Below are 18151 nucleotides of genomic sequence, written 5' to 3' on the forward strand. Positions count from 1 at the left end.
CAGAAACCTTTTATCTCCATATTTAAACTTTGATCATATACTACAGTACAGCATCTTATTTTCTTCTCTGTGTCCTGAAGTAAACATTGTTTTTACATCAGAACCTACAGGTTTAGACTATTTCATAATTAATACGCTTGATGCATATCCTGCAATTGGTGTCACTCATGTCAAAGCCCCCACCACACACGCTCGCGCGCACGCGCACACACACACACACACACACACACACACACACACACACACACACACACACACACACACACAGCAATCTGCGGCCCGAATACATATATTTCTTAATGAATATTACAAAAAAAAGCAATATGGTGTGAAACTTTAATAACATAATACTTATGATTAAAGTCGATCAGGCTTATCATTAGGACTATAGGAGTCTCTGCTATCATGGACCGTTTCCAAACTGCTGGGCTTTTGGAAACACAAGCGTATGTGACAGGCTGTGGCAGGCCATTAGTTATCCTGAGCACAATGAATTCTAAGTTGTTTTTTTCCCTCTGTGCTGAATACAACAAGGCACAGTGGAGCGCTCAGCTTCCACTCTCTGTATTTACCCATAACATTGCTTGACTTTATACTGTTAAGGTTTCATCAATAACTCTGCCAACCCGGTCCACAAATTGACAGAGTTTTGGCTGATAATGTAAACTACTTCTAAATCTGTACGGACACTCTCTGGCTAAGCACTGTTAGCCAGAGGGGTATAGTTTACAGTGGTGTAAAGTAACTAAGTACATTTACTCAAGTACTGTACTTAAGTACAATTTTGAGGTATGTTTTTTTTACTTTACTGGAGTATTTCCAGTTTTCAGTGCTTTTACTTCTACTCCACTACATCTCAGAGGCAAATATTGGCAATTATTTGAAAACTTTAGTTACTAGTTGCTTTTTACACTTTGATTATTATTACAAAACATACATTAACCACTTCAGCCCTATATATAGGGCTGAAGTGGTTAATGTATGTTTTGGTTTAATTAATGTATGATTTAATTAATGTACGATTAATGTATCGGCTATTTTCAAATAGCCAAAATGTATATATACATTTTGGCTATTTGAAAATAGCCGATCTACAAGCTCACAATGCGTTGCATCGCGACGCATTGTGAGCTTGTAGATCTGCTATTTTCCAAACATTTTATACATTTGAAAACATATGAAATGGGACATTCTGCATAATGAGTACTTTTACTTTAATAAAGAGCAGACAAAGTACAGAGCCTGCTATGCTTGCACCTCCTGGTTCTCCAACATCTCACAATGTCACTAAAGAGTATGAGCTTCAAACCTCCCAAAACAAACTGATTGGACTACTTCTCGGCCCTGGGCCCAGGACCCACCTTTTTTCCAACACATTTTGCTAGCTTAGTGATGGCTCAGGGTAGAAGACAGGGTTAAGCAATAACAAATGGGATTGACTTTCAAAATAGTCAATGCGACTTTGCCCTCAATACCTGCATATCTGACCAAATACCTCAGAAAAAAAGATGCTGCAATGATTAATTGAATATATAGGACCTCAATGGAAACAAGTCCACCAGACTTTTTTTTGTGTTTATCCTTTTAGACCAAGTGTATGACTGTACCCGAGCTGTTTGCATTTCTGTCTTGTGAAGTATTCAATCAATCAATCAAAAGCAATGACATTTAGTCAACAATGATTTAGTTATTCAGGCACGTTCACGTTTAAGTAGCGTTTGAATTACTTGTCAGAAAATGTAAACAAAATGTAAAGTCTAAAAATAAAGCCATTAACGGGAAATCTATGTTGATGTACAGTACAATATGGCACGTGAAAGGCACCGGGTTCAAGAATCCAAGATCTACTTTTCAAATGTTTACTTGAAATGTCTTTCAAGACATTTTTCACAATGTTCATGGTATAACCCATTCAGACCGGGACAGAATCTGTGTCATTTTTTGATTTCATTAGCTATTCAAAAATGGCAGATCTACAAGCTCATAACGCGGCACTCTGAGCTTGAGCTTGTAGATCTGCAATTTTTTTTAAAGAAATCGTGAAAATGTGCAAATCTCTATACACTTTTAACTCAAATCTTTGCTTCGGGGGGGGGGGGGACAAAATATTTTGAGATGGGGATCCGCGAGCCAATACATATCATTTTGGGTGGTCCTTGACATGAAAAAGTTTGAGAACCACTGATATGAATAGCAACATAAGTAAAAAAAAATTGGGATAAAGAAGACATTTGTAGAATCCCCAGGACAGATTGTCTGGCCTGATGAAGGTCTAACGACCAAAACGTTGAATAAAGATCTAAATTTTTTTGTTGTTGCAAGATTCAGACGGTGTGCGAGTCCTATTCTTTAGTTTAACCATCAGAGATCTCCGCCTAGAATCCCCAGAAGCAAAGATGTGAATGACATTTTTTGCATTTTTAAAAAATAAAAAAATATTCAGATTAAGATTTGCACACATTTTCAAAAAAAGAAAAAAAAAAGAAGATCTACAAGCTCATTTGTAGATCTGCTATTTTTTGAATAGCCAAAGAAATAAAAAAATGACACAGATGCCTTCCCGGTCTCAATGGGATAATATATGGGCAAAGTGAAAATCCTTCCCCCATTCCTGGATTCGTTCCGCCTACCGAAGGCGGAATACAAAGAAACCAAAGTAAACTTCAAGTAAATAACATAACACCTGATATACGGAGCAAAAGGATAATGTGTGGTTTACAAAGACATGACCAACATAAGAACAAACACTTTAAATAATACATTAAACTGAAGCAGAACAGGCAAAAACTGAAAACAAGCCCCATCTAACCCTAAGAAAAAAGCTATATTTAAAGGACCACTTCACCCATTTTCACCATTTCTGTCTACTCACTCTGTGTCTCAGAGGAGGGCTGTGGACAGTTCAGACATCTGTCTACCAGTGACATCATCTGTATAGGCAGTGGTGTAAAGTAACAAATGCATTTACTCAAGTACTGTACTTAAGTATAATTTTGAGGTATTTTAACTTTACTGGAGTATTCCCAATTTTCATTACTTTTACTCCACTACATATCAGAGGCAAATATTGTACTTTTACTCCACTACAATTATATGAAAACTTGAGTTACTAGTTACTTTGTAGATTGTGATTATTATTACACAACAGACTAACCACTTCAGCCCTATATATATTTCGCCTATTGGAAAATAGCAGATCTACAAGCTCACAATGCGTCGCATTGTGAGCTTGTAGATTGACTATTTCCAAAATATTTTGTATACATTTTGAACTTGTGAAATGGGACATTATGCACCATGAGTTTTGGTACTTTAAGTACATTTTGATACCAATACTTTTGTACTTTAGGACAATTATTAATTCCGGACTTTTACTTGTAACAGAGTATTTCTATATTGCAGAATTGATACTGTTGATACTTAAGTACCTTTTCCACCACTGTTGGTGATATCATTGGTAGGCAGGTTTCTGAACTGTCCACAGCCCTCCTCTGAGATGCAGAGCGAGTCGAGTAAAATAGTGCCACCTTATAATTATTAGTAAGGACCAATAGACTTAATACAGGTCTGCCAAAAACTGAACGTCTTTTAAAATACACCCGTTTACCGCCGAAGACAGACATGTCCGTCTTTTCAAAATATTTTCTTTGAAAAAATCCACACAGAACCAAAGATTTACTACTCACTCCCTGGTTAACTTATTACTTAAAAATCCTGTATCTCGGCTCCTGTGTACTTCTTCTTTTTACCATGTATTTTTTGGTGAAACATGCTTTTTTCAACTGGCTGCAATTATGGAACGGATTACCGCGATCGGATTATTTTTTTTCCACAATTCTACGAGACTCTCGTGATGGTGATCACAGAAAATATTTTGTGACTACTTAAAAATGGTTAAAAAAGGTTAAAAAATCTTTTAAAATGCTGGCACTGGGTGGGAATAGGGGAATGTAGCATATGTACATTGTCTTAATCCTTCTGCGATACGATATAAAAATGTATGTGCATCACGCTTGCCCCTGGGCCTTGTACTAAAAAAAACAATAAAAAGACCTTGAAAAGAAAAAGAATGAACTGAAACCAGCGAAACCCCAAAACAACAAGTTGAGAATTGATTGCATGAAACAATCACCTGTGCGTCCAGTCTCAATGTTGGTAAATGTTCATTATGAGAACGCCACTGTACTGTATTGTCACATTATTTGAATAGCCAGCATTTACAATGATCTGTTGCCCTGCCTTTAATGAAGTGTGACGACAAAGCAATACCACGCACGCACGCACACACACACACACACGCACACACACACACACACACACACACACACACACACACACACACACACACACACACACACACACACACACACACACACACACACACACACACACACACACACACACACACACACACAGTCATGAGTTCATATTGTTTTCACCCGTGATAAGAAATGCTGACTAATTGGCTAGAGTTCACCTTCATGGGTGAAACGGAGTGAAAAATAAATACAAATAAATACACCGTCTAGCCGTTGGGTGGAAAACGTGTGTGTCCAAAATCATTACTCTTCAGGAAATGGAAATACTTATATATGTATTGGCAAGGCAAGTTAATTTGTATATGTGTATATGTATTTCAACAACAAGGCAAGTCAATGTGCTGTACGCAAAACACAGAGCAAAGGAACCACATTGTAAAATGACATTAGGATACAATAAAAACTGAACTAGTAAAAATGACGCAACAAACTATAAAATGAGTTTAAAACAAAGTTTTAAAGGAGATACAAGCTTTCTGCCTGACAGTGACCTCTACGGTAGCTTTCACCTGTAATAAAATAATGCTGACTAATTGGCCAGAGTTTACCTTCACAGGTGTAACGGACTAAAACATAATAAATACATAAACTAATATAAATACACAGGCAGTGTTTAACATTGTATTGTTTCAGGGGAAGGGAATACAAATAACATTTTCACAATAACAATAACAGTGTTGGATGTTAATTATCTCTGAACGTGAAAAAGGAGGCACTGAGGTGAACATAGTGCCCCCTGTGGGCAGAAACCTGCAACACACGCAGGTTTGTTGCTCTAAAAAGTCACTGTTTCTCAAGGTTGGGTCTCTGGGGACCACCTGGGGGTCCAAACAGGATCCAAAAAGGGTCCCAAAAAGCCGCTCTACACGCTCACAAGTTTGTGAGTTTGTAGATCGGCTATCTGTGCTACTTTCGTGTGACACTGTAATATGACGAAGTAAAGTAGGGTATTCATTTAAACAAAACAAAAAACTAAACAAAACAAAAAACATAAAATGTTCTCGTTTCCATTGGGGTGCTACGTATTCAATTCATCAACATATAAGAAATAACACCAAAATTCAATATCATCACAAATATAAAACACTATATATACAGAGTAGGAAAAAAGAGGGGGCGATTAACAACATCCTGTCATGCCAGGAGGGGGGGGGGACCCACCTGAGAACTCACTTGGTTGTGACCCATTTCATACAAGATTAACTTTATTGGTCCCTGTGGGGGAAATTAGGGCAAGTCATCATTTCACACAGAAAGCTATCAACCCCCCCGCAGTTCCTATAGAAGCAGAGAGGAGCCGATAAGGTTATTCACCAAACATTACGTTACATTACAGAGCCCCCCCCCCACCCTGATTTTAGCTAATTAACGCTGGGAGTTAGTTTACCCAGTTAATGCTCTGAGTTTTTATGCAGTAAGTCAGTAATGAAGCCGCCGCTCCTTTCAATTACTGAGAGGTTAACAAGAGAGAGGCAGCAAGTCAACAACAAAGACACAGGCTTCTCACTGTGACAGGCGCGCACGTGCACGTCCATGCACGCACGCACCCACACACACGCAAGCATTTATGCACGCACGCAGTCACGCACACACGCACGCATGAACGAACGCACACAACGTTTGCATTACTACACTTGTGAGAACATTTGTAGGATGCGGCTTTTATGAATGCCATTTTTTGCCATTTGTAACCATAGGCCTACATCTAAAGCTGAAAATAGCCGATCTACAAGACTTAGGCCGCTTACACACCAGGGGCGAATTTTTCATGCGAATAATATGTTTTTTTAAAAAAACTTATAAAGTCAATGCAAGCTTCCATGGAGCGAAAAAGCGAAGCGAAAAAGCGTCTTTTAATTATTCGGAACGAGTCCGAATTTTGCGTATATTCGCATAATCGCTGGTGTGTAATGACCTTTACTCTACTTGTAGATCAGCTATTTTCAGCAGGTATAGGTCAAAATTAATGAGGTAGGCCTATATAATTCCAACCCGTATAAATAAACTGTAAATGCCCAATCGTCACTCTATTAAACCAAATGATTTGTCCTAATTGGTAAGACTAACTCTAAGATACATTTTCACCATAAAAACAACCATTTCTAGTCAGCCCTCACAAATATAGTAATGCAAGTACACACACGAGGGAGAGAGCTTTCTAATATAAGGCACCCTTGAGATTGAAAACAGGCCACGTCTGAAATGAAAACAAGCGAGAAGTTCATTAAAATGTGTGCTGAGAGGCTGGATGTTGGTGACAATGACACTGAGGTCCTCGCTGGGACGGGGCAGGCTCCAAAATTAGCATCATCAGGAGGCACGCACGCACACACGCGCACACACACACACACACACACGCACACACTTTTGAGGACATTGCATTGATTTAAATTCAATACCTATATTATCCTAGCTCTAACTCTAACCCCAACCTCAACCCTGAAGCGCTAGCCTGGGATCCAATACCATTTTCGGTTTTCTGGTCCGGTCTTATTTCCTCCGAGGTGGAAAGCCTGCTGACGCGAGGTTACTAAAGTGCAAGTACAATTTTGCGGTATTTTAACTTTTACTTAACTTTTTCCAATTTTCAATACTTTTACTCCGCACTACATCTCAAGGCAAATATTGTACGTGTACTCCAGGACAATTATTTGAAAACTTTAGTTACTAGTTACTTTGCAGATATAAATCAACCACTTTAGCCCTATTTTATACACAGGCCATATGAAAATAGCCGATCTACAAGCTCTGTGAGCTTGTAGATTTAACTCTGAAAGTTCCATTTGTACACTCTCAGAGTTACAGACCCATAAGGGTCCTTTTGGTTCCTAACTATCCATTATTTAGCTGGGGACCCCCTGGAACTCCCTCAAGGACCACTGGGGGTCCCGGGGGGGGGGGGGGGGGGGGTGTCCCTTTGCAATGCAGTTGCCATCTGGTGTGTACAGTTACCCGTGTACATGGTCCCAACTCCCTATTGCCTGGAGCATTGGTTCCCCCAGGGAACCTGAGACACTCTCAGAGTTAAATTAACATAGATTTTACAACATACATTGGGGTCCCAGAGATAGAAATGCCATTACATGGGGTTCCGTATGCATGTTTGCATGTCAAACTGGGGGTCCTTGAAATTAAAATGGTTGAGAATTGACTGCTAGAGCCATAAACATTTTCTCTTATGGGGGTCCCTGGTATATCTTATCAAATGGGGGTCCGTGGGCTTATAAGTGTCAATTTGGGGGGTCCTTGACATGAAAAAGTTTGAGAACCACTGCCTTACCGCCCTGCATTACGCATGAACACGACGCACTCAGAGTCGTTCACATCCAACGGTCATCATTTTAAGTCGTCTTTCTCTTGTGTTTTATTCATGCCTTTCCTGTTTGTTTGACTGTATTTCCTCCTCAGCGATTTTGTTTCTTTTTTCATTTAGTTCTCTCTCATCATTTGAGTTGTTAAATTATTCACAAGCCCTCTGGGGTTTAACTATACCTGCACAATCTGTCAATGTTTATTTCCCTCTTGAGCTTTTTTCCCCTGTCATTTTAAATAGACAAAATAATAAGTGGCAATAAATGTTCATTTTCTAATCTAGACAGGTAAGCAGTGGTGGAAAAAGTCCTCGGATATTTTACTTAAGTAAACGTATCAATACTGCAATGTAGAAATACTCAGTTTAAAATAAAAGTCCGGAATAAAAAATCGACTTGATTAAAAGTACGAAAGTATTGCTATCAAAATGTACTTAAATTAACAAAAGTAAAAGTACTAAAATGTTTGAAAATAGCAGATCCACAAGCTCACAACACGTCACGATGCGCCACGGTGTGAGCTTGTAGATCGGCTAGTTTCAAATAGCCGATGAGATAATCCAGTAAAGTAAAAAATACCTCAAAATTGTACTGATGTACTGTACATAGTTACTTTACACCACTGCAGGTAAGTGTGTTTGAATCGGCCACCTGGGATGACTCTGAGACATTGATTGAACATGAGAATGGGTACAACAGTTAATTGAACTGATCAATTCAAACAATTATTAAAAAATTATCCATTTTAATAAAATAATCGATTTTCTGAAATAGCTGATCTATAGGCTGTCGCGATGCGTTGATTCGAATTGATGATTTGATTAATCAAAATAAGTAATCAACAGAATACCGTATTCACTATAAGGTAATTGATAGCCCTATGAGCCTTGATATATTTGAAGAAAAAGTCTTGCCTCTCCTCGGTGTGTGTGTGTGTGTGTGTGTGTGTGTGTGTGTGTGTGTGTGTGTGTGTGTGTGTGTGTGTGTGTGTGTGTGTGTTCCTGAAATAGGCCAATTTTGGGGACAAATGTTGGGACATGAAACCAGGTGATTAGGGTCAGCATGTCAAATTGTAGACAAAATTGGTGTCCCCAATTCCACTCTCCTTTTTATTCTCTCTCTAGGTCGCCCTCCAACAGCGTCTCCAGTCATCTCCATCCTCCATCTGACTAGCTCACCACTACTTTACATCTCCATCCTCCATCTGACTAGCTCACCACTACTTTACATCTCCATCCTCCATCAGTGGTGGAAAAAGTACTCAAATTCTTTACTTAACACCCATTAATACATTTTTTGAAAAAAAAAGAAAAAAAAAATATATTTTTCAAAAATAGCCAAATAAATCTAAAGTGACACAGGTGCGTTCAGAATTCAAAATTTACTTGAGTAAAAGTACAAAAGTATTGGTATCAAAATATTAACTTACAAAAGTAGAAAGTACTCATTATGCAGAATGTCCCATTTCACAAGTTGTTCTCATGTATAAAATGTATTCAAATATTTTGAAAATAGCAGATCTACAAGCTCACAATGCGTTGCATTGCAAAATTTGAATCTAGGAGATACGAGGTCTCTGCCCGACACCCAGACGAATGATGAAAAGTCCAGAACTTTATGATAAAAGCATGTTTGTAGGTTTGAAGGCAGACAGACGCCAGGAGGCTATTGAAGGCAGGATGAAAAGTGAGAGAGAGACACAGAGAGTGAGAGAGAGAGAGAGAGAGAGAGAGAGAGAGAGAGAGAGAGAGAGAGAGAGAGAGAGAGAGAGAGAGAGAGAGAGAGAGAGAGAGAGAGAGAGAGAAAACAAAATCCATAGTAAATAGTAAGCAGAGTGTGACTTGCCTAAAGGTTTGAAGCTTGGCTCTGGTAATGCTTCTACCAATCTTTTTTATGTGTTTGTCAAAGCGTATCTGAGAGTCCCAAACAATTCCCAGACACTTAAAAACAGCCTTACTGTCTGTTAGCTCATTGTCTTTTATCCACTTTATTATGTCTGGCTGTCAAGTGCAATGGAGGCCTGCAGTATGTAGGAAAACACTTGTCAGAGGAGAGAGAGTATTTTAAGCCGTTACGACCGGGAAACGCATCCGTGTGTCATTTTGAGATTTATTTGGGCTATTCAAAAATAGCAGATATACAAGCTCATAGCGCGGCACCGAGTGCCGCACTATGAGCTTGTGGATCTGCTATTTTTGAAAAAATAGCGTGAAAATGTGTACAAATCTTATATGTTTTTTAACATCTACATTTTTTACTCGAATCTTTGCTTCTGGGGGATTCTACAACTTAAAAAAAAAAAAAAAAAAAACTTATGTTGCTACAATATCAGTGCTTCTCAAACTTTTTTCATGTCAAGGACCCCCAAAATGATATGTATGAGACCCCCCCCCCCCCATCTCAGAATATTTGGTTCCAGGGACCCCCAGAAGCAAAGATTTGAGTAAAAAAGATGATATATATTATCAAAGATTTGCACACATTTTCACGATAAAAAAAACATAAATAGCAGATCTACAAGCTCATAGCGGGGCACTCGTGCCGCGCTATGAGCTTGTAGATCTGCTATTTTTGAAGGAATCTTAAAATGACACAGATGCGTTCCCGGATTGAATGGGATAATCAAGTCTTGCAGCAGAGGTTGAAATGTACTTGTAGTGCAGCATATTAGTGGATGTTCCTTTTTATTGATTTTAAAATGTTTAAACATTTTTTGCAAAATAGCAGATCTACAAGCTCACAACGCAGACTCGCTGTGAGATCGGAGAAAAAAGCAAGAGAAAAAGCCTGCTTACCCAACTACTCTACCCAATGGCCATATATATACACAAGTGCACAGCAATCACCCCTTAGTGTGTATAACAATAATTCTACCAATGTGATATCTATGTATAGAGGCCCCTGTCTTTACCCGTCCCAATTGCAGGGCGCACACACACACACAGAATGTAGGACGCTACGATTCTCACTTAGGTGTGACAAGGAAGGACATGATCAGAAATCAGCCCAGGTTAGAAGGTTTGGGGACAAAAGAGGCGACGTTGAGATGGTTTGGACATGTGCAGAGGAGAGATGAAGGGTACATTGGGAGAAGAATGCTGAAATTGGAACTGCCAGGTGAGAAGAGGAAGGCCGAAGAGGAGGTTTCTATAGATGCGGTGTGAGACGACATGCAGGTGGCAGGAAGACACAGAAAACAGAGAGGAATACGCAGAAAACAGCGAGGAATACTCAGAAAACAGAGAGGAAGACGCAGAAAACAGATACAGATGGAAACCGATGATCCACCGTGGCGCACCCTGATAGGATTTAGACGAAAGAAGAATAAGAAGTAGACAATCAGTGTCATACACAACATTTGAACACGTCCCCCCTAACACCGAGGACCCAGCTGGCCTGCTGGCTAGCTGCGCTCCACGACTGTTGGCCGCAGGCTTAGAGTGGGGAATATATGGGTCAATCACACACTTTAACACGGCAATCAACACTTGGCATCCAAAGCCAACACCGAATCACACACTTTTAGCAGTTCAACACTTGGCATCAAAGCCAATACAGAGCAACACAGATCACTGCTGAACCTAACCCATTCAATCCGGAAAGGCTACTCTGTCGTTTTAGATTTATTTAGGCTATTCAAAAGTAGCAGATCTACAAGCTCATAGCGCGGCACCGAGTGCCGTGCTATGAGCTTGTAGATCTGCTATTTTTGAAAAATCTGGATTTTTTTTCAAATCTTTGAATATACGCGAACATTTGTAAAATGTTTTGTTCCAAGGACCTCCAGAAGCAAAGATTTGAGTTACAAATGTTCGCTTTAAAAAAATAGACATTCAAAGATTTGCACAAATCTTTAAGATTTTTAAAAAATGGCAGATCTACAAGCTCATAGTGTATCTGCTATTTTTGAATGGCCCATCGAAAATGACAAGAGATGCATTCCCGGTTTGAATTAGCCTGGTATCCAGCCTGCTTCGCTACGTTCGGCAGACTTTTTTTTCTCTCTTCGCTTCTCAGTCTGGAAAGCCTCCCATCTCCAAGGGAGGCGGGACATGCAAAAAGGTTCGAATCGAACCTGGGGCTTCTGATTGGTCTGTGGTGCGGGGCGGGACCAAAAAAACAGTGTGATCGTTGTGATTCGTCATTCGTTTGAACAACATCCAATCAGCAACGACGTTGCCCAACGTAACATATGTAGTTCCAGTGTAGTTCTGCAAAACCTCCCAATGGGAGGCTTTCCAGACTGAGAAGCGAAGAGAGAAAATAAAGTCCGCCCAACGTAGCGAAGCAGGCTGGATCCCAGGCTAGGTTTGAATGGGTTAAATAGGGCCAAATGCCTTAGTTACTCACAGCACTCCGAACAGTGGAACAGTGCCAACACCACGGTGAGCTCATGTACAGCTAGTGGGTTAGCCGCCTGAACCGGCCATAGAGGAGAAGATGGTTTGACAACACAAACAAACAAATAAGCAAGAATATAATGTTCAAAACGGTTAACTACTGTAGCACCACACTCTACTTATCACAATAAGTCTATGTACTACATCAGCCAAGGCAATGCAAGGCAAGTTCATTCGTATGGCACATTTCAACAAAAAGGCCGTTCCAGGCAGTGCTCTAAATTGTCTCTGTTGGGCGGGAAACCTCACTATGTCCAAAACTGTTACTTTTTGGGATTCAAATTCAAAAAAAGCAAAAGTAGCAGATCGACAAGCTCAAAATGTGTCGCCTTGCGCCACGTTTTGTGCTTGCAGATCTGCTACATTTGATGCTTTTGAGTGACGCTGTAGTATGATCAAGTAGGGCCAAAAAAACACAAAAAATCAAAATATGGAGATAAAAGGTTTGAACATAAAACATTGAAGGGGGATTTCGTATGGGTGGGTGCACAATTATCGGAATTTTCAGCTGGGGGGACAAGCCGGTAATTCAAACTATGCCTTTGAGTTCCAAATACATGTCCTTAAGAGTGATAGATCGTGATAGACAAATAAAATAAAATAATACAAGAATATTTTTTTATTTGTCCATCACAATCTATCACTCTGACATCCCATGGGAGCAAGTATGGCCTCGCACTGTTGCTCTTCAAGTCGTTGGCACGTTTTAGAAACAAATGTGCAAAATGAACCATCGTTCTTTCTGGTCTTTGTAATAAACAAAATATACGAAATGAGTCCACGACGCTACACAACAAACACAACAACCACAACATGGCAGTCTTCTCTCTCTGCTTGATGCATTCTGTATTCCTACATGTTGCAGGATGGCTCTCTGGCTCAGATAACTACTAGGGACGGCCATCTATTCAAATGCTAATTCCTCATATGCTCAAAGTGAACATTCTGACATGAGTTTGGAAACAGTGGTACTGTTGAGAAAAAGGGCTCAACAATGAACAAACTCCTCAGTTCAGAACCCAGCAACACATCTCCCAGTTATCCCCGGAGAAATCACGTTTTCAGACAAAATAAAAGAATATAAGCCTGTATTCGGGAAACAAAAGGCATTGTTTGAATTACCGGATGTCCCCCCCTGGAAAGTGGAACACACGGAAGGAAGCAAACAAACTTACCAGTTCCAATAATTTTCAACGCACTCCTCGTATGAGGTCCAGATTATCTAAAAAATAGGGCCCAGGTAAAAAAAAGAGAATAAACACATTATAAAAAGATATTTGAAAACAATAAAACAAACATACTGTAGCTCGCGGTCACCGGCCAGCTGATTTGTGGCCTGTACTTAAACTACAAAGAAAAGGGAGAATTGGTCAATAACCAAGAGTCACTTACACTCACTCACAGGTGGTAAAGGCCTGCCTCCTTCTGGAGGCTACAGAACATTGCAGATCCCTGAACAGTGTTCGTGCCATAAGTTTGGTGCTGATCGGAGCGTGGCCCCTGGGGGGCCCCTGACACACAGTAAGCTGGGTTGTGCTACGCTTCCCCTGGTAGGACTATTCTCCTCCTTCTCATCTTGCAGTAGAGGATCATGGAGAGAACCATGGTACTCATCTCCACATACATGACGCCCAGGAATACCAATGCCATCAGACGTTGGTTCTCTGAAATCAGCTCTCTGAACTTCGGGAAGCAGCCGCTGATGGTGCTGGATGCATTGTGAACCTGGTGTGAATCGCAGTAGACTTGACTGACGTCAGGCTCACTCGGGCAACACTGAGGCGGGAAGGTTTCCGTTTCGGTGTACTGCGGAGAACCGATGAAGTCTTTGTAGTTGCGGACTCCACAGCAACCCATCGTGTCCATGGTCACCTTCCAGAGCTGCGTGAGAAGACCCGACTTGTCCCCGTAGTCTTTCTTGATGTCATCCACTGCTTTGGTGGCCAGCTGGTCCATGAATCCAAAGACTGCCATCGCTCCGGCCATCTGCGCCAAGAACAGGATCAACGCGATGACAAAGTGCAGGAGCAACATCCTCCTGCATTGTCTGATGACTCCGTAACAGCCCAGGAAACCCATGATGACCAGGAGCGCCCCCACGGCCACCAGCAGGTAGTTCAGGGAGTTCAGGAACGTCTCGAGTTCTTCTAACGGCGCGCCGTCGATTTGGAAGAGGAGGTCCAGCATGGTGTCTGGAGACAAGCTCATCCAGACACCTCCGGCCAGGCCGCCGACGCCCGCCACTAAGATGATGCCGCTGAAGGCGACCATCATGGATTTAAGGAATAATGCTAAGAATCTCATCTTCGGTGCCGCTTCTACTGAAGTGGTGTTTCTTTTCTCTTCTTATCTTCCAGGCGAGTCCCTTGATGTGAGTCCCACGTATGACGATATGGCGATGCAGGTGTCCTTATAAAGATCATTTGTGGCGTAGCATGATGACACCAGTACTTCCCGGCCAAGGAAGTATCTCCATTGCAATTTAATTACATTTTATGTTAGGGTTATTAATGATGGCTAAAACCTTGCCCAAATATGGAGTAATATGACATGGATGACGTCATAGACTGGCCTCATGAAGCCACAATGTTGTTAGACACCATCTTGTTCTGTCATAAAGCTAGATCTTTGATATATTTTGAAATGTTTAAAGTCATCTATACTAATAATCTTCTATCTATCTATACCATAATTCACCAAATCTCTGTCTCCGAGGACTTCTACCATAGCTGAGCATAAAGTGGGCAGTGGTTGGCGCTCGCACACACACACACACACAGCTTCAAAAAGTAGTGTGGCTGCACCCTGCAGAGTGTATTGTGTCCTACATCGTCTCTTCTCACATCTGGTCGTCTATTCTGTCTCATATAACACTGAGGCCAGTCTTGGCTGAGACTGAGTTTTCGCACACATGCACATTGTAGAGGAAGGCAGAAAAAGGTTGTACGCTAAGTTTCTGTCTAAAATGAGTTAATCCCACAGTCACAATCCAGAAATACCATGTCTATCATCCACCTGAAAGTCAGACATGAAATCTGCATGTAAATGTGAAAAGAATACATGAATAGCAATTTACTGTATGCTGGTTCTCTATAGCGATGGTTCTCAACCTGTGGGTCGGGGGATCCCAGTGAACACTTTTCTGAAGTGCTATACTGTAGTTCAATCTGTCGTGCAGATTTAATGTGCATCAACCATCACCGTGTCGTTATATGTTCCAATGTCAAGAAATACATACTGTATGTACATACAGTATATTCATGAAAGGCATATATTGGCTACACTTTAATAAAAATAGATTAATCGTGTAATTCATGATGATAATATTCTTTATAACAAATAAGTCTTCTTCTGACCCCTCCAGGGTCAGTTAGACAGGCCTATACCTACATGCTTCCAAAAGAAGAATTTTTCTCCAGTTGTGTTTTTCTCTTTGATCTTATTTTGCCGTAGAGGCTCATGGAGAGAACCACGGTGCACATCTCCAGAGCTGTGTTGCCCAGGACCACTGATGCAACGAAACCGCTGTTCGTTTCACTCAGTTCTTTGAACCTCTGGAAGTAGCCAATTAGTAGCCAGACTCTTCTCCCTTCTGGCTCCCAAACGGTGTGGAACGAACTCCCCATTGCATTTAGAACTGCAGACTCAACTCTCAATATTCCGCCGTAATCTGAAGACTCAACTCTTCAGACTCCACTTTAGCCCGTAGCACTTGCCCCAGCCTCGACGACCTTGCAGGATTATGCAAAGGTTAAAATATAATTTAGATGGCGTGTTATGTAGACAGATGCCAGGTTCATGTGTGTTGACCTGGCATCCTATAGTGTGTATAGTTTCAATGTACAGATTATCATTTTTTGTTGTTATTATACTGTTTAGACTGATGATAGGTTCTTGGTTTACCTATGATCCTAGATTACTATTTCTATGCATTTGATGCATTACCTTGTGTTGTCCTTGTTTACTGTAAATCGCTCTGGATTAAGAGCGTCTACTAAATGCCTAAATTGTACATTTTAATTATCATGTTGGACGCACTGCGATCCAGGTGTTAGTTCACACACCTGATCAACGTCAGACCCACACACCGGGTAAACATGGAGAGGGGAAGGTTATTCTAAGTTGCTGTTCATGTAAATATGGAGCAGTCTCCAGCCACCCCTCTGCTATTAACACCATCGACAGTGTTGCCAGATTCTGTGAGAGAAACAAGCAACCAGGTCTAGGAAAACCAGCCCAAAAGAAGCGCCTATGGGCCACATGAGCACTTTAACACGTACATCAGCTATTTGAAAATAGCAGATCTACAAGCTTGTAGATCGGCTATTTTCAAATAAAATATTTCGGGGGAAATTATAATAAGCAGATCTGGCAACCCTGACCATCAACAGGAGCAGCGTAAACCTGCATTGTATGTTTTTGCCTCCCCACACACACACACACACACACACACACACACACACACACATTGCTGTGTGTTGTCTTGTCACTGCTGTTGTATCATATTGACCCACTTGCCAGTGAGGAGCCCCCACCGGGAGGACATAGTCGTAGAGCCTTCCGTCCACTCCAATGTTAGGATTTGTAGGAAAAACACATTTGGCTCGGATTTCTTCTTTTTTTTAAAAACGAGCCTTATTCAACAGGCAACAGGCTCTATGCACAGCAGCCATATTGGAAAGGAATTGGGCCTCTTCCTTACTTCCTTCACAGGTTTTACCAATGATTCTAATGAAGGCTCTGTTGCATTTAGTGTAGCACAGTGGATCTCAAACCTTTTAATTTCAAGGACCCCCATACCTCTGAGAGTGTACAAATGGAACCAAATGGACCCTTACGGGTCCATTTGGTTCCATTTGTACACTCTCAGAGTTACACATCTTTTTAACTCTTTGACTGCCAGAGTATTTTCATAAAGTACTCCCCCAGTGCCAGCAATTTTCGTGTTTTTTTATTTGTATATTTTGAATTTTTCTCATGAAAATAATTTAAGGGGACATAATGTAAAGACCCAGCACAAATCCGCCACTAGGGAGCAGTTTATTTAACCCGTTTATTTACCTATTTTGGACGAAAATGACTGGGGAAAAAAATCAAAAACCGGAAACGGAATCCAGGCCATGAAACCGGATGCAGATGTCCGTGAAGTAAGTGGAACTCGAGAATAACATTGAATATTAAGCAGCATAGCGCAATCAGAGATTAAACAATGAACGCGCGTCCAGCGCGTCGAGCGCGTCGACGGCCAACTGGACAAAGTAGCACTTGACGCGTTATCGCGTCGTCCGCAGTCAAAGAGTTAAGGGGCCATTTGGAACCCCCCTCAAGGAACCATGAGGGTCCCTGGACCACACTTTGAGACCCACTGGTCTAGCACGAGTGTTTCCAGTGAGCCAACATGCACAATATCAGCACCCTGACCTCTGACACCCAGAGCCTTCATTAGTATCATTGGTAACACCTGTGAAGGAAGTAAGAAGAGGCCCAATTTATTTTGGCTGCTGTGCATAGAGCTTATAGCAACAAAATGGCCGATCGCGGTAAAATTATTTTTTCCCCCCGGTGGATAGAGGAGACCCTCCCTCACGCCCTTAGACACTCTTTGTTTATTTCCGTGTACACACTGCGGCTCCCGCAGCTCTCCAAAGATTGTCGATATAAGGTAAAAAATCACACCCTGTGTGAAGTGGGCGGTGTCTTGCTAGCTAATCACAATACTGAATGGAGTCAACCAATCATGTACAAAAAATAAATACATTTATTGAAACACTCTTTATGATGGACGAAACCATAACTTGAAAAAAAAACAAAATATGTTTTTTTCAAGTTATGGTTTCTTATATAGGGCTATGCACATGTGTCATGTGACACTGGCCAATCACAGTCCTGAATAGACTGTGATTGGCCAATCACGGTGCAGGGTTAGGCGGGGTACATTTTTGTACATTTTTGTACATTTTTGTACATTTTTGTACATTTTTGGCCAATGCACATTCCTGCACATTGTACAAATATCCAAACCTCAAACACTGGCATGCATGGGGATGAAAAACGATGTTTTTATCTCAAGCAGTCAATGTGTTAAGACACGCAAAGTAGTGCCCTGTCTGTGTCCCTTTTA

The 18151-nt window shown here is 41.0% G+C and overlaps 1 protein-coding gene across 1 annotated transcript; it reads right to left on the minus strand.

The window, feature by feature from the left end:
- Window positions 1-13566: 13566 nt before the first annotated feature.
- On the minus strand, window positions 13567-14301 carry LOC308074184 (tetraspanin-1-like; the record flags this gene model as incomplete). Its single annotated transcript, XM_080413516.1, has 1 exon — window positions 13567-14301. The coding sequence occupies one exon, from the start codon at window positions 14299-14301 to the stop codon at window positions 13567-13569; it is 735 nt and encodes a 244-aa protein (XP_080269642.1).
- Window positions 14302-18151: the final 3850 nt, after the last annotated feature.

The sequence above is a fragment of the Gymnoscopelus braueri genome (genome assembly GCF_963280865.1).
Source record: "Gymnoscopelus braueri genome assembly, chromosome: 19".
NCBI lineage: Eukaryota > Metazoa > Chordata > Actinopteri > Myctophiformes > Myctophidae > Gymnoscopelus > Gymnoscopelus braueri.